The 20,356-nt window shown below is 35.7% G+C and overlaps 3 protein-coding genes across 11 annotated transcripts in view; 2 read left to right on the forward strand and 1 right to left on the reverse strand.

Moving 5' to 3' along the window:
- Positions 1-3,147, reverse strand: part of Stan (protocadherin-like wing polarity protein stan) — a 28,920-nt gene extending 25,773 nt beyond the window's left edge. For 4 of the 5 annotated variants that reach the window (XR_014436573.1, XM_083088105.1, XM_083088101.1 and 1 more), the window contains exon 1: positions 231-455. The gene's annotated coding sequence lies outside the window, so the exon portion shown is untranslated. Of the gene's footprint in view, positions 1-230; positions 456-3,128 lie in introns of those variants that run through there. The other variant, XM_083088103.1, reaches the window with a different exon arrangement.
- Positions 1,100-8,572, forward strand: LOC145964956 (cilia- and flagella-associated protein 69-like). 5 transcript variants are annotated; one of them, XM_083088114.1, is made up of 12 exons: positions 1,100-1,798; positions 1,928-2,614; positions 3,190-3,625; positions 4,015-4,255; positions 4,642-4,942; positions 5,163-5,341; positions 5,415-5,566; positions 5,736-5,940; positions 6,267-6,574; positions 6,833-7,047; positions 7,281-7,712; positions 8,083-8,571. In XM_083088114.1, exons 2-12 carry the CDS (start codon positions 2,372-2,374, stop codon positions 8,278-8,280), a joined length of 2,910 nt encoding a protein of 969 aa, XP_082944240.1. In that variant the 5' UTR covers positions 1,100-1,798; positions 1,928-2,371; the 3' UTR covers positions 8,281-8,571. The 5 variants fall into 5 exon arrangements, with proteins under 5 accessions (XP_082944240.1, XP_082944239.1, XP_082944241.1 ...); XM_083088113.1 differs by having other exon boundaries at positions 1,100-2,614; XM_083088115.1 differs by having other exon boundaries at positions 1,102-2,614; positions 5,817-5,940.
- A 297-nt stretch (positions 8,573-8,869) lies between these two features.
- L(1)g0289 (plexin domain containing lethal (1) G0289) overlaps positions 8,870-20,356 on the forward strand; it is a 31,377-nt gene continuing 19,890 nt past the window's right edge. Inside the window, exon 1 of the mRNA XM_083088123.1 lies at positions 8,870-9,634. Coding sequence (XP_082944249.1) covers positions 9,499-9,634 — 136 coding nt within the window. The 5' untranslated portion in view covers positions 8,870-9,498. The remainder of the gene's footprint in view (positions 9,635-20,356) is intronic.

Below are 20,356 nucleotides of genomic sequence, written 5' to 3' on the forward strand. Positions count from 1 at the left end.
GCGCGCGTTTCTTCTCATCGACGGAGAAGCGGGAAGGAGATTCCTCCTCTCTGCCGAACCGGGATTCGTTATCCGACGCGGCGTCGGTGGCAATTAAAAGCATCGCTTTTCCCGTGGGAAAGCGTCGACACGATCGGGGGAGAAGAACGGGGGGCAGAAGCGGCGCGAGAGGAGGAAGCTTCGCATGCACAAGAGGAGGAACAAGAAGCGCGGTAGCAGAGGTCACTCACCGTCACTCGCCAAGGTCGCCGTCGAATCCGTCACATCTCTCCTTCTCCCTCGCGAATCTACGATGTCGGGAATCCGATCGCCGATGCGTCACTGGCACTCACCGCGCAGTAGGTTTAAACGGCGCGCGAGGGAAGATCGAAAAAAAAATCACAACCGCCGCCAAAAAATCGCGCTACGCTGCGCGAAACGTACCGCCTCACGTGACGTCGGCGTCGCGACTGCCGCTCCGCGCCTCCGCCGTCGCCGAGCGCGCGCCACCACACGTGCGCGTCGCTCGGCACCACACGTGCGCGACGCTCGCCACTACACGCGCACGTGAGCGGTCGCGTTGCGCGCGTGCGCGCGCTCTCACCTGTACGTGGACGGTGACGTACGCGTGACGTCTGGGGACCCTTCTCTCTCGAGTCGAATCTGTTTATATTTTCGTTTTTCAATAACCTCCACATACGTGTACGTATTTTTATTGTATAATATATATTGCTGTATGAATGTGATATTTGTGAAATTGTGTGTGTTGAATGTTTTTCTCTTTAGATTCTGAAGGACTCTTTAGAGTTTGAAGGATCATTTGTATTCTTCTGACAATATACAGGTAAAAAAAATTGTTTTTATATGTTGTGTGCTCCTCTTTCTTCTCTTTCTCTCTTTTATTTATTAGAAATTATTTATTAGAAAATAATTTATTAGAATAATTTATTAGAAGTTATTTATTAGAAAATTTTCTAAAACTTTTACGTTTCATTTATTTCATAATTTAATTTTTATAGCACGATTGATCTAATCCTAATATCTATTTATTTGCATCTAATTATATGGAATAATTGTGCAGTTACAGCTGTGACCTGATTTAATTAATTAATGTTTAATTATCTTTTGGATTAAATCGAGAATTTTCTCATCGGGTCTGATGCAGCCCAGTTTGACGTCGGCCCTGTCTGCGTGTTATTCACTTGCGTACGTGTGCGTATGTATGAGCGTGCGTACGCGACGCGACTGTAACCGCCGGAGAATGACTACCTGTTCGGCGCGTCTCGTCGACTCCAATCAGTGATACGTTGCAATAGAGATGAAGCGAATCGAATCGCGCGAGAGGACAAAGTCGAGATTTAATTGTCAAGATATTTAATGTGGGAAATTAAGAAGAAAGATTGTTTCTTTGATTGTTGCTTTTTCGTATGAAAAATTTTTACTTTAAATTAATCGAAAAATTCGCGAATCAAGTTTATGCATCTGTAATTTTGTGGCACCCTGTATAAGTGAATTCTATTATCTGCATGTGTGAGTGTATGTGAGACACCTGCCGTTTTTTTAGACACATGTCGGTCTTGCCGTTTGTTTCGTAAGATTGTAAGAACGATCTTGCAACTTGAGAATAATTGAGAAATATCGATTCAGAACAAACGTTGATTCGAAAGAGCGTATTTTACATTTGAATTCAATAATGTTGGATTACGTAATCGTAAGAGGATCGACGTGATTCAATTTTTGAAAGAGAAAGGAACGGCCTTTGTCATCTCCTTAGGAGTTGACGCGTCGACGCACAGGGCGCGCCAGCTCGCCGACAATGGTATCTGGTATTTTTTTAACACCTACATATATAAAAATATTTATATATTTTACATAAAAAATATTTTTGAAAAAATTAAAATATTCTCATAATTTTCTGAAGCAATATTCTCATAATTTTCTATCACAGCTAGCTTCAAGTTAAAACGCATAATAATTACCGGTTTGTGATATAAAAAAGGATTAAAATAATTAACAATCTAAGAAATTTTTTTCTATCTTAATCCATCCACGAAAATTGAAATCTATCTCGGATTTGCTAAACCTGATGGTTGATCGAAAGCGTGAAATTATCATCCGCGAGCATCGATCGTCAAACACGTGTTATTAGTTCGAATCTTTCTTTTTTGGAGCATTTCTCGTCGAGAGGCTTGACTTGTCTTAATTAACCGATAACTTATCGAGTCGAAGAACCGGAATCGACGTTGGTCACGGAATATCGCGAGCGGAACAAGTTACGGTCACAATATATGACGCGAAGTTAATTTATTATCGAGAATTAATGCCTCGGGGTAAAAAAAATCGGTTACTACGTAATTAGTATCATCGTCGCCTGTGAATAATTTTGAGTCGAATGGAGCTGGACCGGTTGGATCGTCGTCCCATCCGGGAGTCCGTCTGTCCAAAATATGTAATCTGCGATTGTCCCGAACCACACTTGAAGACCGATACACTTGAAAAATGTCGCGAAGTAGATGCGGATCGTACGATAGAGAAATTGCGACAACTCGTATCGGATCCCGTCACCAGTGATCACGTCGCGCGGATATCCCGACTCTTGTGCCATTATCTGCTCGAGATCGGCGACGAGGGCTATGTATCCTTTAATTTATCATCGACGTATTGAAAAGTAACCATGATGAAAAAACTTTTTGGGACAAAGATACTCGACTTATTAATTTTTAAAATTAAAAAATAAGTGGTACGTCAGTGCGCTTCTTTTACAATATTAATTTAAAAATGTAAGATTTTAATTTTATAATTTAAAAAATAATTATAAGTAAGTATATGATAAATATAGAAATGCGTGTAATTAATTAAAATATTGCAATATTTTAAAGAATTTATTAAAAGATTTAAATGATTTATTAAAAGATTTATTTTAAATGAAATATTTATTAAAAGATATCTAATGATATCTTTAACATGTGATATGATATTTTTTATCATTAGAAAATATATTTTTTAATGAATAATATATTCTTGCAATAAAGATATCATTTAAATATGAATGAGAAGATTTAGCAAAGATTAATTTCCTGCAATATTGCTTTTATTTTAATTTCTCTCATCATAGTGACATGAATGTATTACTCACTTGCGCTACATACCTCAATTCTTCCGACATTTCTCGAGCGTTTCCAAGTGCGTTTCCTTAAAGACACCTTTCAGCCAGTCAAGCACCTGTCGGCTGTAACAAAGGTACTAGAATTTCTAGCCTGGAAGTCCAGAGAAATCAACGACTATCGAGTGCATCTGGACCGGATGTTGCATTTGTGCAATCGACCACCATTATTGAAACGTACTTCCGAGAGCCTTATTAGCTTCGCCATCATGGAACACTATTTCACGACGCTGGGTTATCTCCTGATAATCTTACCCAGCGAAGAAGAGATTCAGAAAATCCACGAGGCTCTTGATTGCTTATTAATCGAACGAAAGAAGGTAACGAATGTCGCGGCGATAAAATTGGATCTCCGTCGACGCGCTATGGAAAGTTCCAAATTACCAATCATCATCGTCGAATTACTGGAGGCTGCTTTGACAAGAATGTACCCCAAAATCTTGGAATTGACCTTCATACTTGCCTCGATCTCTTCTCAATGTTGTGAGTAACTGAAAAATTAAGATATATTATATATTAGAAGAGATTATAGAAAAAAATGTAAATTCAATTCAATTTCAATTTAATCCAATTAATCTTAAATACTTCGACTGTAGAGATTATCGAAAAAAATGTAAATTCAATTCACAATTTAATCCAATTAATCTTAAACATTTCGACTGTAGAGAAAATTATTTTTCAAAAATTTTTAATATAAGCCACTGCCAAGGACAAAAAAAATTTCTAGCGCAACAATTTAATAAATTATCATATTTACAATTATCATATTACATATCAAATTCGTTCAAATATTATTCCAAAAAATAATATTTGAATGTCAGGGCGAAATGAAAGTGGCATCCCTTGAAGCTTTCATTTATTTTTAAATAAAGGTTACAGAATGCTGGAAGCCGGCATACTGAATACGCTACTCACCAGAATGGATCTTCCATATGCGACGCAGCTGCGCTGTACCAGACCTCCGGACATGCCGATCGAAGGAGAGGAATATCCGAAGGACACCATGCTCCTGAAAATGAAATTGTTATGGAGTCTCATGAGATCGATATTGCCTCCGAAAAAGTTACCGGAAAGTCTGAAAAATCTTTCTTCGCCCAAGCTGTGCGCCATGTGGTATATTATTTATTTATGAATAATAAACAAATTAAAATATGACAAGTCTAACTATAAAGTGCATCTTTTATTCCTTAAAGCTTGAATATTATTTTTATTAATTATTTAATTAAACAATTAATAAACAAATTAAAATATGACAAGTCTAACTATAAAGTGCATCTTTTATTTCTTAAAGCTTGAATATGATTTATTAATTATTTTTAATTAAACAATTAATAATAATAAATTAACTTAAATTAATAATAAATTAATAACAATTATTAATAATAAATAATACCCAAGCTTTAAGAAATAAAAATATACATTATATATTTCTTTATGTCATTCAGATTATTTGTATTTATATCTATTCCCGAAATAAAATGTACTTTGACGCAGTACAGGGGATTAAGATACTCTTTCAAGCGGCAGATACTTTACGGCCAACATTGCGCTGTCAATATGAAAATTAGGAACGATATCGCCGCGTTGATCCTCGCTGGGATCGTGGCTCTACCATCGTGGAATCTCATTAGCAGTGGTATCGCGGAAGATATTATCGAACTTTTATCTGCGATCGGATGTGGCGTTATTAAGATATGGACGGAAGATGTCAAGTTCTCTGACAGTGACGAGGATCTCTTTTTCAAGAGAACCCTGCTGATGATCATCGCTTATCTCGCCGATATCGACATTTATGTTTTCGTAAGTTGTCTTCTCAATTTTGTTTTGTAAATTTTTAATTATGTCATAATAAACAAAATCGAAAAATATGATGAAATTATTTTGCTGTAAAGCTTATTGTGTTCTAATATTATGTTTGAAATTAATGTTCAAAGTCTAATAAGTCTAATTAAAGTTTAACAAGAAAACAAATTACTCATAAATTTTAAGAGATATATCAATAAATAGATCTTTAACTTAGGTGATGAAGAAAATGATGATTATGCCAATTCTCCTTCAAATCATTAAAGCCTGCATCAAGAGCAAAAAGAATAAAGGGTCTTCTTTATCGTTGATTCTATTGGAACACGCGTTGCATATCTTATCATTGCTGGCGTCACGAATGAAAGAAGAATTTGTAAAATGCAAAAGCACACTCACGTAAAAAAGAAAAAACAAAAGTAAACGAGAATTTAATACAAAATAAGATAAAAATAGATTTAAATATCTATAGATTATTGGCGATACTTGAGCAAGTTTTGAATACGGAATTCAATGAGCATCTTACAATGATTATTATAAGAACAATCTGTTCGATAACTCTGCAAGGCGATGCTCTTCTACTAGAGGACTTTCGAAAATTTGAAATGATATCATTATTAATTAGTAAGATATATGTAAAATATATCAATATATTTAATTATGTCAGAAAAATCCCTTCAATTTTTAGAGAATCTTTAATGAAATATAATACATAAAGTATTATTTCATTAAAGATTATTGTGAAAAGTCAAAATAATTTACACATACACATATTCTCTTTCCCAAATTTCAGGCTTAATTAATAACATACTAGGTTTAAATAAATTCACGATGACGAGGCAACGAATTTTAACGTTACTACTGATCATTCTAGAGAATCTCGTCAAAAAACAGACATCTGTTCAGCAGATGTACGGAAAGCAAAGTGTCGATTTCGTAATGGAAATCTTTGCAAGATGTTTATATAGAGAAAACGAAAATTTCCAAGTGGATCAACGGTACGCGACATATAATTCACGTAAATATTTTTGTTCTTTTTATTAATCCAACAATTGAATTATGAGATATACTTTGAAAATCTAAATAATATTTCAAACATTGTGAAATTAAAAAAAATAAAATTAAAAGAGTTTTACATATATTATAATAAGTATGTTTTATAATATTTATCTTTTTTTCTATTTTTCATTTTATATAATAAAATGAAAATTAAGAATTCATGTAATAAAATAAAAAATAGGAGGAAATAGATAAATAAAATATACTAGAATATATTTATTAGATATCTAATAAATTTCTCATTACATTATTTTTTCTCCGACAGACTTTTGTTAGCAATAGGCTCTTATGTTTGGGAATGCATGGCACGATGTCCCGTAAATCTTCAGATTTTTCTCAAGAGCGGCGGATTGTATTCTATGTTGGACATCATCGAGATCGCGAGCTATCCCGTGAGATGTTTGTATCTCGGTGCGCTGACTGACATGTGCGATCGCACCTTCTGTGGACCGTGTCTTTGCACCTGGAGAGGCGCCGATAAGAAGACAGGATTAATGTCTTTGCTCGCGATCGTCTGGCGAGAGGAGGAAGATAGGATCGGCATCAAAAGACGCGCCGATGGTTCAATAACAGGTACAATTTCGCGTGAATCAAAAGCCCACATTTGACGTCAAATCTTCTTCAAAGAATTGCATTTAATTAACCACCTTCCTTTTGTTAAGAAAGCTATTAAAATAAATTTTTGATAACTGAGAAAGTTCAGTCTACTTGAAAAATGCAGATCTAGAAATTTTTTAATATATTTTTGCAAGAATTAATTTGAATAAGAAGTAAAATTGCTTACATTTCTGTAACTATAGATTAAATTAACTTTCGCATTTGCAATTTCAGATCCTGAATTACCTCAGATGGGCACTAAGCAATGGACAGATACTTATCGTTCGCAGCTCACGGCAGATGCCAGTCCCACTATAATCGACATGATCGGTTCAGTGCGATCGAAGATTTTCAGTATTGTGAAAATCATCGAGAGAGATGACGATAGATATGAAATTGCTAAAAAGCATTACAAGATCCTGCTTCATGAATTACCAATAAAAGATCGCGTAAGATCAAGTATCTCTCTCAGATAAAGATTCGTTTATTAAAAAATAAAATAAACGATCATAATATTTATCAAATTAAATAACTCGCATTAAAATCACTGAGCAAACAAAGATAAAACAGCATTGATTTCTAAAATTTAAAATACGAGTCGTCAGCTTTTGATTTTTAATTAAAGTAACATTCTTATCTTAAACTCTACAATATTCAATAATCAAGTCCTGAATTTTTTCAGGTAACTTTATGCTGCGTCGACATGTACCTGCGACTGAAGCTGGGTCAAATGTGGACAGAGCTCAGCAGATATTTGCAGCAGGCCGGAATCACGCCGTTAAGCGTGGACGGGCATCTAATCGCTCACATGGTGCACTGGCACCGTTCCTGGGGTATACTAATCGAGGAGCGCCAAAGGAAGCTGATCGCGGCTGTTAAACATGCGAATGAAATCGTGGAGAGGAACGAGCTCGCGAGGATACGCGACTCCAAGTTGGCGCCAACCTTGGATGCATTGAACGAGGTCGATCGTATTCGTCGCACAGCTGATAGATCGTACATGCTGCGTAAGAAGGATCGACAGAGGCGACAAGTTAACGCTGCCTTGTCGTTTCCACGCGATGCCGACGCCGAGCGATGTCACCGGACGTTTTCGGATAAAACGAACGTCACAGTAAAATTACAGATATCAATCACTGCGACAGAGATATATTAGTATTAACTAAAATATAGTGTGATCATATAACATAAATTCTTTAGATTTTTTAATTTTTATTCGCAATAGCTTCTTCTGTCAAACTGTCAGAACTGTCAAAATCTGAAATTTTAATTTAGAATGTTTTTGATGAAGTAAGTTATGTATTAAGGGATAGAATCATAATATTTTTGATACTTGTGTACTTGATTTAAGATAATCGATTTAAAATTTTCGATCACACATAATTAATTCTTCTTTCAAATTAAAATAAAATATAATGGCAAGAAAATGTAATTTAATTTGTTTATATGGACTTTTACTTATTTTTCACGATATTCTTTTTCAGGTTGTTCTCGGACAACATCAATCAATCGACAGCTCGCACCTGGAAGATTCACGTGATTTTGCGGAGTTACCCCTCGTGTCACCCCCTGATTCACTCCGCGAAGAAACCTTTTCTTCGTTCGACGCTGCTTCGAATGACTCTTACTTTTATGAATGTCAGCTCGCAAAGGAATACCTTATCGAGAATCTAAATCGATAATCTTTATATTTATATTAAAAAAATTCGATAAAAAACACAAAGCTAAAGAATTAATTACAAAAATTATATTTTCTTCCTGTTCTTGTGACAAGCGAAACAATATTATCTTGCTACGATAGAGCAGTTGTCCACCTTGTCGACAAGAAAATCTATTGTCAAGAGAATTTCACCTTTTGACAGTATAATTAATCTAGCAAACATCAATCTATATTCTAAATAAACGAGATTCGAATTCGAGAAAAGAAAAAATCTATTATTACATAAATATAGCTATTATTTCATCTATATTATTTTACCTATTATTAAAATATTACTAAAATATAACGTTTATTATTACATTTCCTCGTCGTTCAATTTTAATCATTTTCATCTTTCCATCTTTTTATTAAAAAAAAATTTCTTTTCACGCCAAAATATCATCGCTCGACAACCCGATTCGAAATGCGCGTTCGGATTTCGCGGGCGAAAACGCACGATCGGCTCGTCCGGTTATCTGGCGACAGGAGCGTTCATCTAGATGACCATCTAGATAATCTGGCGGCTACGTCCGGGAGGGTGGGCGAGAGAGCGATTGGCGAACGCGGCGAACGAGAGCGGCTAGTGAGAGCGAGCATGCCGTTCGCGTCGCAAGCGAATGCTACCGCTGTCGCCGTCGTCGTGATACGCCGTCCGATGGTACCGGTTTAAAGCCAGACGGACCGACCAGCTCTAAACTTCTCACGCCTCTCGGAGAGACACAGCTGGCTCTTTCGCTCGCTGGCATCAGTGTATCGCGCGCCGCCGTCGCGAAAGCGCACGTTTTCGCTTCGCTTTTAAGGTCCCGATAGATCCCGAGCGACAGCTCGGCAGATCTTTTTTTCCTTTCGGAGCAGCCTCCGTCGTTTCGGAGCAACCTCTCTCGCGCGAGAGGCGACACCGCTAACTCGTTCGCGCGGCGGCGCACTCTCGTCCCTTTCTCTGGCCCCTTCTCTCGCGAATCTCTAGTCACCCCGGACTATCCCTGTCTTCTTCCTTCCGTCCGGTTCTCCCTTTGCCACCCGCGCCTTTGTCCGTCTCTCTCTGTCCTTTTTCGTCCTTGATCGCCGTCGTCGTCGTGAGCACGCGCGCGCTCTAGCCGCTTCTTATTGAAGAAGCTCGTGTAAGTTTCACGTGAAGCCCTTCGCAAAGAGCCGGAGAGAGAGAGAAAGAGAGACCTTCATCGTCATCATTGACGCAGCCATGGCGCGCGAGGAACATCGGTGGTGCTTCTTCTTTCACGGCGCGAACGGACGGCAAAGGCCGATGCGAATTTCGCTGCTGCTGGCCGTCCTGTGTGCGCTTCTGGCTGGATCCTTGACGGTGGTCGCCCAGCACGGTGAGTGTGCAATTGTGCGCGCGTGTTATACGATTGCGCATGTATACAAATGTCATTTGCATATGTGCGCGAACGCGCCTTTCGATAACCTGTTGCGTATCACGGAGGATTCTTCTCGGAGCAGGCGGCGACTGTTCGCGAAAGAAAGAGAAAAGAAACGAGCGAGCGAGAGAACGAGACAGAGAGATAGAGAGAGAACGTTCATATCATGCTTCGAAACAAAATTCTTTTAAAATGAACAACACTTGAGATTAAATTCCAACGGATTTTCGTATGTGCTAGTGTAGGGCAAAAAAACGAAAGGTCGATGCATTATCTAAAGGGGATATCCGAGACGGATACGACGGGCGAAGAGAGAGAAAGAAACGGGGAGAAAGGGGGAGGGGAGGCGAGAGAAAGGGAAAGAAAAAAAAAACCTGGCTTGGTCTCTCTCGACAACTAACTACGCAATACCCTGGCGACGTTTTGCCCGTAGTCGTCATCGCGCTGCACCGAAGCAACGGGACCAGGAACGCGCGAATCCCGTCTCGTCGGAATAAGGTCGCCTTCGCTCGCTCGCTCGCTCGCTCGCTCGTTCACGGCCGAAGGCGCCGAGCGATTGTATACGCTAGTCTGCAGGGATGAGATCGAACGTATCGATGAAAGCTTGCTAGAATATTCCATTCCTTTTGAGAAATAAATGAGGAAAGAAATGCGACAACTATTATCCCCCTAAATCCCCTACAATCCTAAAGTAATAAATAATAAATAAAAAATATAAATAAATAATAAATAAAAAGAAATCGCAGAGAATATATCTTAATTAACACGTTGGATAAGATTAATTAATATAATACTTTTGTTTTTTTCAAGGATATATATCAAGGATTTAACTAAATATTAGTTTGCTCGGCTTAATATTTTTTTTATCTCCTCGCAACAAAAGACAACCTATGTTAGCCTTCTCCTTCTCCAACTGTATATAATTTCATTGCGTCGCTTAACGCTGTTGCCCCGAGCCCTTCGATTTAATGAGCTGTTTTTCTTGAATTGAAATTACGAACGTCACGCGACACATAATCGTCCCGTCATTAGAATGCGTCAATTACTAATTGGAAGGATCATGCTTAAAAAATGATACTCTGCATTTTTTTAATTTTTCTCTCTCCCTCTCTCTCAGATAAAATTATCGTTATAATTATAATTATCCTAACATCGAGAGAATATGAAGAGATATGGAGGGAACGAAGAGAGGATGAAGGTGGAATTCTCTTGGCGATCTTGTACTCCTTCGTTCCGATTTTCGTTGGGAATAACGGTACGGTAAATTTGTGAGTGACAGCTTTCTCGGGGGAAGGTTATCACGGGTCATCCCCCATATGCACACTGTTGACGCGCACGATTTTATAATGTAAAATCGTTATGTTATTTACTCAGGACAGAGTCGCTTGCAATGCGCATCGTATTCTTTTATTGTCACAGCTGAAATGACGATCGCAGAAATTACGACTTATTGTCGGTATCGTTGGAAAAAAAACTCCAATAACTGTTGATGTTATTGGAATCGTTGGCACTGTATCGGAATGTCAAGTGAACATCGTTCGATGTCGTTTGTTGTTCCGTAGGAACCGTTATTCCGTATGATTTCAAAATTTCTTATTCCGAATAAAATTCAAAATTTAATTTCATTTAAAATAGAAAATTGTTCGCTTAATGCGGTAAAAGATATTTTTAAGGCTGGTTTGATGATTATTATGGAATTCTTCTTTCCAGGCGCACCTTTTTTCTAAATTAAATTTTAACTCTGATTTAAGCTAATTAAAAAAATTAATATGTTGAGAAATATTCATTAAATTTCATTAAATTGCCAAGTCATTGTCAAGGCAGAGCCGACAACCGACTCTGCGGTTGCATTATTTTTACACTGACATTTTTTCACCTTGACGAATGTTATTTAATGCTCGGACGTCAAGACATAAACTTCGATAAATTCTTTTCCTTTTTTCCACTTGTAATTGTGTTGTCATGCATATTGTGCACGTAATTTTGTCGTTCGCAGATGACTGCTGATATTTATAGACAAAGCCGTTCTGTCACGAACGAGAATATACTTCTTGAACATGAACGAAGTCAAAGAGAAGAGAAAAAAAATGTTTCGTGAATGCAGCTCTGGAAAAATATATCATGTGCATTAAAAATACGCGCGTTTATTAAATTCGTTGTTTATTTATATTGCTTTTGAAATCGTCAGATCAGAAATAACAAGATTATTTTTTCGTATCGTAAGCAATTTTCCAAGGACAAAACTTTCACGCAATTATACAATTACATAGATATCGCTTGCTCCAAAACGTTAAGTATTTTATAGTCAGAAAATCAATAACGGAAAAGTATTTTATATGCGATAAATACGATTGTATTCCGCAAATATTATTACGCGGTGCAACAAGCTGCTGCATCCATAATGCATATGCTGGCGCAGTATTTTGCGGAAATCGATGGATCAGTCCGTAATATGACACAGCACGCCATGCATCCTCGTGTCGCATCACGTACATCACACCAGCTACCGTTACGTCGAGTAAAGTTACATAGCGAGGATCAGGGCTGTATTCTAATGTGTCTCTCTTATGTTGAATTTATGCCAAATTTCTGCGACTCGTTCCGCACCAAAAAATAAATAAAGAGAAACGAGACGTTTTCTTGTTAAATAGATAAATTATTTCGTAAAAAATTGAAGATATTCGTAAAAGAAAAAAATTCGTAGAAGAAAAAAATTTAAGATTTCGTAAAAAATTGAAGATATATTTTATATCGAATATTGGATTTTTCTCTCGTGCGATTTTGTCGAGATATAAAAAAAAACTAACGTATTTTACAGAATAAGTAAGCAAAGATAAAGGAGATATGAGACATAAATCCGGCCCTGTTGAAAAGCAGTGCGTTGGGTCTTTTAATAATTCAGAAGGATGTACGTGACCCCTCAGTTGTTTGTTTTATCTCTACACATGCTGTGCTATATTATATTTGATTACTTATCGTTCTCCGTTATTGCTGATAGTAGCGGTAAATCATACATTTCGAGAGAGATATCGGAAAATAAAACGATAAGTTTAAATTGACTCTCGATTACACGATATCGATAAATTCGTGTATACAAATTTGAATCGGTATTTACATGGAACGATTAGACAACAACTTATGTTAGATAACGCAATCAATTTAACTTCAAGTCACTTCACTTCAACGGAAGTGAGATTAGGTTTTATATTTAGAATTCGTTAAGGAAGATTAAGTTTTTATATCTAGAATTCATTAATCGATCCCCCCCTCGTCTTTACTTGCCCGACACCCTGTAGAGCGCTTCAACAGCACGGCTCCAATTTGTGCCGGTGACTTGACTCACGCGAGGCTGTTTAATTCGCGAGATTAATTTCAACGAATGCGCGTCTCGACATTTAAAACTCCATCGAATACAATCGCAAAATTCGCTTCGTGATGTGACGAACGAGACGAAATATGAGAAAATTCCAATTTAGTGTAAAAAAAAAAATAATCACGCGTGTGTGATGGAAATTATTTGTGACGTTTGCCTCGTGATACTTAATTCGTTTATAGGCGCAAGACAAGCCTCGTCCAGCTAAGTGCCTAATTAGATTTCACGTAATTCCACAGCGCGTTTTAATGCGCTTTCAATCCTGCCGAGGAGGACGCATTCTTTTTTAAAAGACAAACAAGCTATTTTCGACCTGATAATTTATGCGAAAACGTCTGAACCGCGACTAACAGTTTTTGATTAAATTAAATTTCAAGTGGAATTCCACACGTGTGTCGAAACGACGAACGAATGTGCATAAATTAAATCTTTTCAATTTTACAAGAGCAGAATCACTTCCGTGTAACCATCCAATTATAATGTCGTCGGTTAGTCATAATTAATTTAATTATTTGTAATTAATACCTCTACTAATTGCTGAATTTTTAATTTACGATAAGGAAACATGGCGTTATTCCCCAAATTGTATGATTTTTAAAATCAAGAATACATTTTCAAGTTTTTACCAGGTTTGTGCGTTTCTCGCAATTCGTATGTCGTCTTCAATAATTCTGACAAATAAAAATTGACGATTATCCAGAATAAAAATTGTCTTTTTCGGAAAGAGTGTCCTTGGCTAGAATATTTTGTTTCTCGCAATACGTGTACGATCTTCAATAATTCTGACAAATAAAAATCGACGATTAATTCAGAATAAAAATTGTCTTTTTCAGAAAGAGTGTCCTTGGCTAGAATATTTCCTTTCTCGCACAAAAACAATAAAGGAGAGAAATGTCATATTCAGGAATATGAAGGACAAACTTTCGTGCCACCCGATATCCTCGCGAAACGAAGCGCAGAAATGCTCCTAGAAATTTGTCCTCGTAACACTTAGCTTATTTCGCATGCATAATCTCGACTCTTCTAGTACAACGCGTCCATTAAATTCGACGTAATAGCACGTTCGAGATATGTTTCGGCCATCAACGAAAAATAGAGAGGAGGGGAAACAAATAAAAAAAAACGCAGTTACGAAAGTCTTACGCCGTAATTATTTCAGTTTCCAGCAACATTTCTGGTTCTACTTTCCGTTTACATTACGTATACGTTGCAATTATATGCGTCTTATTGGATTCTTCTAGGTTTCTCCTAACCACATGGCCCGACAATCGTGGTTTTTTTTCAACTTGTCATGCACATAAATTATAGAAACATTAATTATGAAAACATTACTTATATATCGATGATTAAGATGTAAATGTACGGTGTGTTTTTTAGAAGTTGTTTTCATATGAAGCGCAGATATTAAAGTTGAATCAAGCATGAGGAAGCTGTAAACAGGCATCAATAATTATAAAAAAATTTAATAATAATAATAAAAAATAATAATAAAATAATAATAAAATATAATATTTAAATATTTAAATAAAATATTTAAATAATAATAAAAAATTTTAATTATAAAAAATGATAAAAACGCAAAAGCATTTTAAAAATAAAATTTTTGACAAATAAATAATAAAATAATACATCTCTCTTTAATATGTTGGAAGAAACTATCAGAAAGTAGATCTTTGATGAAATTTTTGTATATGCATTTGTCGAGAAATATAAAATTATTATGATTTCGAAATAATAAAAATTTTGAAAGAGCCTCGAATATTTAATGGAAGAAAATATTAATTGATCAATTAAAATTTTCCGAAGTATCGCGTCATCAACATGCAGCTTGGATTTCTCAATCCTCAGACAAATAGAAAACAATAAGTAACGATAAATAATTCCCCAAAAGATTTCGCGATTTTTTCGCGTTGCGGAAATTCTTTTGCGAGAAATTTCAAAACGTCATCGCGAAGGAATCCTGTTTACTATTACGCACCACTATATCGTCGCGCTTTCGCCGTCGTGGAGAAGAAGAAGAAAGTTCTTATCATTGCTCATCGATTTGCTTCCTTTCGGCACACATTTTCCGGCGTTGCAGGGGGGCGAAAATGGAAGATGGGGGCAAATAACCGTAAACGCAAGTCGTTTCTATCCACGGCACTGACGACTCGTGGCGAATGAACGAACGTACGCCGACAGCTCATCCATGAGTCATGGCTTTTGTCATATTTCCATCGACGTAGAAAGTTCAACGCACTCTCCTCGCTCTACGCTCGCCGTTACACACCTTTCGCATAGCCTGGGCTTCGAATCGCTCTATTTTCGCTGACGCGGACTTACACTCGGGCTGACCCCGTTTGCGTCGCGGAAGAAGAGCTGTGTGAATCGAACAAGTCAGCGTCCCCATCGACGGGATCGATAGTCTCGGTGTAGAGACATTATTGAGGAAAATGAGGGAAAGAGATGGACCTTTAGAAAAAATGTCAAGAGATATAGAAGCATAATCCTCGCACAATCTTCGGTTCTTTAATATTGTATCTGGCAGTCTTATTCTGTAAAAGCGTGCAGCATAAAGATATTTAGCACTTTTACCTTGATTTTTAAATGAAGAGATAATTTATGCAAAATTTTATGTATAAAAGATTTCTTTAATTGCGTCATGAAGCTTGTTAAGTGAGTGTTCTGTAAAAGATGTGCTTTTCTTCTCATTTATATATTTATTTATTCGTATCTTTTTTTTGCCATTATCGTTTAAATAAATATTAAAAGTAATGTGCATCATTTGTCCCAACATTTCAATTTTATCTTTAAATTAAAGAACAAACAAAGTGGAAAATAATTTAATTATAAAATAATTTATAATTTAATTATAAATTCTAAATTAAATTTATTTGAATATGTATATTTGTATGTATTTAAAAATTGCTAGAGTGAATGAGAACTCCACATCAGTTCAGGAAAAAATCATACATCCGTAATAATGTTACACACGGATGCACGTACGTATCTATTCTAACGCGAAACCATGACACTTAGTACTTTGGCCGTAAATAGTGCGCCTTTTATATTTCTCTCTGTCCTTCCTGCGCGATAACGATGTACAATATACACACGGTGTTCCGAAAGAATATCATTTGATTAAAGTGTTTTATATTCGAACCTGATAAAGCGTCTCTCTCTAGTTGAACCAATTTAGATAACACATATTGCAAGTTTTTATCACAAACTACAGCACGAGAATCAAGCTCTGTATCACATAGAGTCGACAATAAGATTAAATCACATATTTGTCATTTGCGTGCATCGTTCAATCTCCGGTCTATCATTGTTGCAAATGCAATACATTTTTTTAGAGAATTTTATTACGTTATTCAAACATGAAAAAATTATTTAAATTTAAAAAAATTAAAAATTAAATATGAATTTTGAAGTAGAGGAAAAAATAAAAAAGAAAAAAAAATTTTTTTTCGGTCTTACGTTATTCAAAAATAATGTGCCTTATGTCAGTCTGGCGTGTGTCGATGCGGTGCGTTAACTCCCTTTATTACGCGCGCTTTTATGGGGGACCGTTGGTGCACGCATATTGCTCCGTAGACGAAGATGCGTACACGCGTTCGCACATATCCGGTTTGTATATCGCCGTCGTCGCTCGATATATCGCATACAATATGACATAATCGATATGCATTTTCTGCGTACCGGTAGCTGCTATATCAAAACGTGCTAAACATCGAACGTCACTCGTGTCACTATAAATATATAGCTCTATAAAATTAGTATATATAAATAAAATAAAATTATATTAAATTAAATTAAATTATCACACATGCCCGTATATTTCTGTAATATTTATTAGAGTCACAAAGGGAAATCGGATGGCTTAGCGACATACACTTTGTATATTATCATGTGCAGGATAACCATTGTAACATGTCCATTGTATTTACATATATGAAGTTTGCACCGACAAATGGTGCAACGTGCATTGTACTCGACAGACCGTTTTAAATCGCTCTTCCTTATTAAGCAAACTTATATTTCTCCCTCTTCTTATCCTAATGTAATACATGCACACATATTCACACGCGTATGTAGATTAAGACCGGCGCCACACGTGTCGGCTTTATCATGTGACTCTGCTTAATGAGAGATATCTTTAATGCGTTTTGCTAGGCTATCGTTATCTCTGATGCTCTGTGAATTATAAAATAGTTTCCTATATATGTAAATGCATCCCTTTTGAAAATATTTAACTCTTATCCGCGGTTATAAGTCTGCAATTTTACTGCATAAATTTTTAATTCGATTAATATACAAGTTATACAAGATACTTTTATATCAAGAGAAAGAAAAAAGCGAAGGAAAGGCTTTGAAATTAATCTTCAGTTCAATTGATTTCGTGTCAAAAATATAGATGTAGATTTAAAATAAGGGAAAGAGGTATAAGAAAATAAATAATTCGTGCTGAACAATATTACGTTACGAAGAGAGAAAAGGGTTACGCAAGTGCGTGTGCACGCGCGACAATAATTCGTTTCTAAAATTAACGAGCGCAATGAAAAGCGTCTGGGAGGATGTATGTCGGAGAAATTTCGTGGAGAGGAAAGGGTGCAGCGCGGACATAACCGGACACCCACGTGGCCCATTTTATACGCTCATTAAGTCGTCCGCCTTGTGTGAACGGTCCTACCGATTAAACTTGATTGGTCGGTGACTCGCGCGTCCCATAGTTATTCGCTGTCCGATTCGTAAAGTAAATGTTCGAGTGCATCTCTTAATTTCTTTTCAATTATTTCATATTTGCACGTAATAAATGAGACATTAAATTATGCAAAGTGTCAATGTCATATACTTCTCGACATCTCATGGTGTCTGCCCATCAAGTTTCATTTCGCGTTAACCGCAGGAAATTAAAAATTGGAATTATTTTTTAATCTATTTATATAATTATTTAAATTTAAAAATGTCAGAATTATTTTTTTATAAATGAGACAATTATGCAAAGTGTCAATGTCATAATCATAATGCTTCTCGACATCTGCCAATCAAATTTCGCGTAAATTACTGCAGAAAACTAAAAATTGGAATTATTTTTAATCTATTTAATTATTTAAATTTAAAAATGTCAGAATTATTTTTTATTTTCATGTAACAAATGAGACATTAATTTGTGCAAAGTGTCAATGTCATAATCACGATGCTTCTCGATATCTGCCAATCAAAATACAAATAAATTAGAGAAGGAATTATTTTTCTAATCTAAAAATGTCGGAATATGTCGAGGACTCTTGTCAGACTTATTTTTTCCAATAATTATCCTGACCCGCAGGAATCGTATCGAGAATCGTATCGAGTTTTTCGCTTTCGCGGATAAAAGGGTTTAGGACGCCATCGATTAAATGGCAATTCGTTTTAAAAGAATGCAGTCGCGGGCGTGAAATTACGAGTTCGTTGCACTCGAGGCGAGATGCGAGCGCGTAAGATCGTCATCTTTACGAGCGCGCGTGCGTGTACAACACGCATGTGCCCATCTCGTCACGCGTAGGTGGTGGTCGTCGCGTGCGTCGTTTTACGCCGGAAGCGTGTCGCTGTTGCATATAATATCGTATGGCCCATCCCGTCGCGAGCGTGGATGTTCTCGCCGACGATTTATCGCCACCACATTTGTGTTGAATCACTCTAAGTGCTATCTCGTGCGTGTTTATGTTAAAACTTTTCGTAAGAACTTTAGCCATGTGTCGCGTTAACTATCCGTGCGTTAAAATATTCTAGCGACGTGTTTTTGCGGCGCAAAAATTTCAGGTTTTTTTAAAATCCATAAAAATTTTCCCTATTCCATATGGTTTATATTTTAGATATTTTCAATAATTTATTTTTATAAAATTTATTTTCTATCATTTTTATGATACTTTATATGTGTGATGGTATTTTATTTTTATAAAAATAAAGGGATATTTTATTTTCATAAAAATAAAAGGATGGCTTATGGCAGGGTTGAATGGAATCTCTAGAGGAGAAACAACGCAATAATACAAAGTTGTACTCACTCGACTAGCATGCTAAGCGATATGGCGAGTCACGAGAGGGAATGACAAATAATACGACGGCTCCCTCGTTAATTATTACATCGGCATTCTTTTGACGTCTGCAACTGATAGAACCGAGGAGGGCCGGCGCCGCGCACTCGCCAAGCTATTCTTGTGTACCGACTCCGATATGGACTATTAGCTCAATTCATTCCCGACGTTAGTGAATTGCGTCCAAGCAGATGTGTGGCGTTAAGAATAGGTCGCACTTCTAACAATAAGATTAATAAAGTAAAGATAGGATTAATAAAATAAATTCATAAAATAATAGATGAAATAAAATTAAACAATAAATGTAAATAATAAGTGATTCAATAAAATTGATATAATAAGTGTGTGGGGAATGTATTTACTTAAATTTAAATTATATCTAACAGAATATAAATTTGATAGATCTTAGTGCGCCTATATTGAAAGGCTCCACAAAATGTATATATACTATAATTAAAATTTATTGTGATTTACTTAATATTTATTCTATTTGTTCAGCTTTTAATTCCATTTGCACTCTTATTAAAAATAAAAAATGTTCTAGATATATTTTTTCGACTTTGACTTTGTTTCTAGACGTGAGAAAATCTTAAAATTGAAGCTGTATTTTAAAAATATATCTTATAGTAATATAAATAAAAAAAGAGATAAAATTTTTAAAATTTATTTTATATTACTATTTTATATTACTATTTTTCAATAATGTATTTTTAAATTTTTCAGAAGGTAGTTTAGGCTTTTCGTTGGCTTATCGCCAATAATTTCCAAGTCCATTGCTTATACATGGAAGTCATTATATTTTTGTATAAATAATTAGATGTGTGGCTAATTGCCTGGATAATTAGACAACATATATGCATCACGTTCATGTTATCATTCTTGCCAACAGTATTGCGAGTCTAGAAAATTCTTAGAATTTAAAATATCATGACCGAATATGTAAATTATTTTTTTATCATTTCTTGACATTTAATCCACACACAACTGCTATTTTATTCTACGATAAATTTAATTATTGAATAGAAAAAATTTCGCAAAAAATTCTACATCATATATTACAATTTTTTTTTTGCTAAAAACAATATAGAAAATATTTTTCTCTAAAGATTTTATAGGTGTATACGATTAATATATTTACACATGTAATACTTTTTAGATATATAGAAATTTATATTAATAATATATACGTAAAAAATAATTTTATAGTTCAATAATTATTTGCATATTGTCTAAAGAAGAAAGATCAAA

This window comes from Camponotus vicinus, unplaced genomic scaffold (assembly GCF_025532165.1).
Source record: "Camponotus vicinus isolate PSW18456_S1 unplaced genomic scaffold, iyCamVici1.0 SCAF_14, whole genome shotgun sequence".
Lineage (NCBI taxonomy): Eukaryota > Metazoa > Arthropoda > Insecta > Hymenoptera > Formicidae > Camponotus > Camponotus vicinus.

Bases quoted from the DNA above. Each gene is read 5' to 3' on its own strand.
- LOC145964956 (XM_083088113.1), top strand. From the start codon at position 2,372: ATGGAGCTGGACCGGTTGGATCGTCGTCCCATCCGGGAGTCCGTCTGT. The intron at 4,943-5,162 runs GTAAGTTGTCTT...TCTTTAACTTAG, and splicing joins ATATCGACATTTATGTTTTC to GTGATGAAGAAAATGATGAT. The intron at 5,567-5,735 runs GTAAGATATATG...CCCAAATTTCAG, and splicing joins AATGATATCATTATTAATTA to GCTTAATTAATAACATACTA.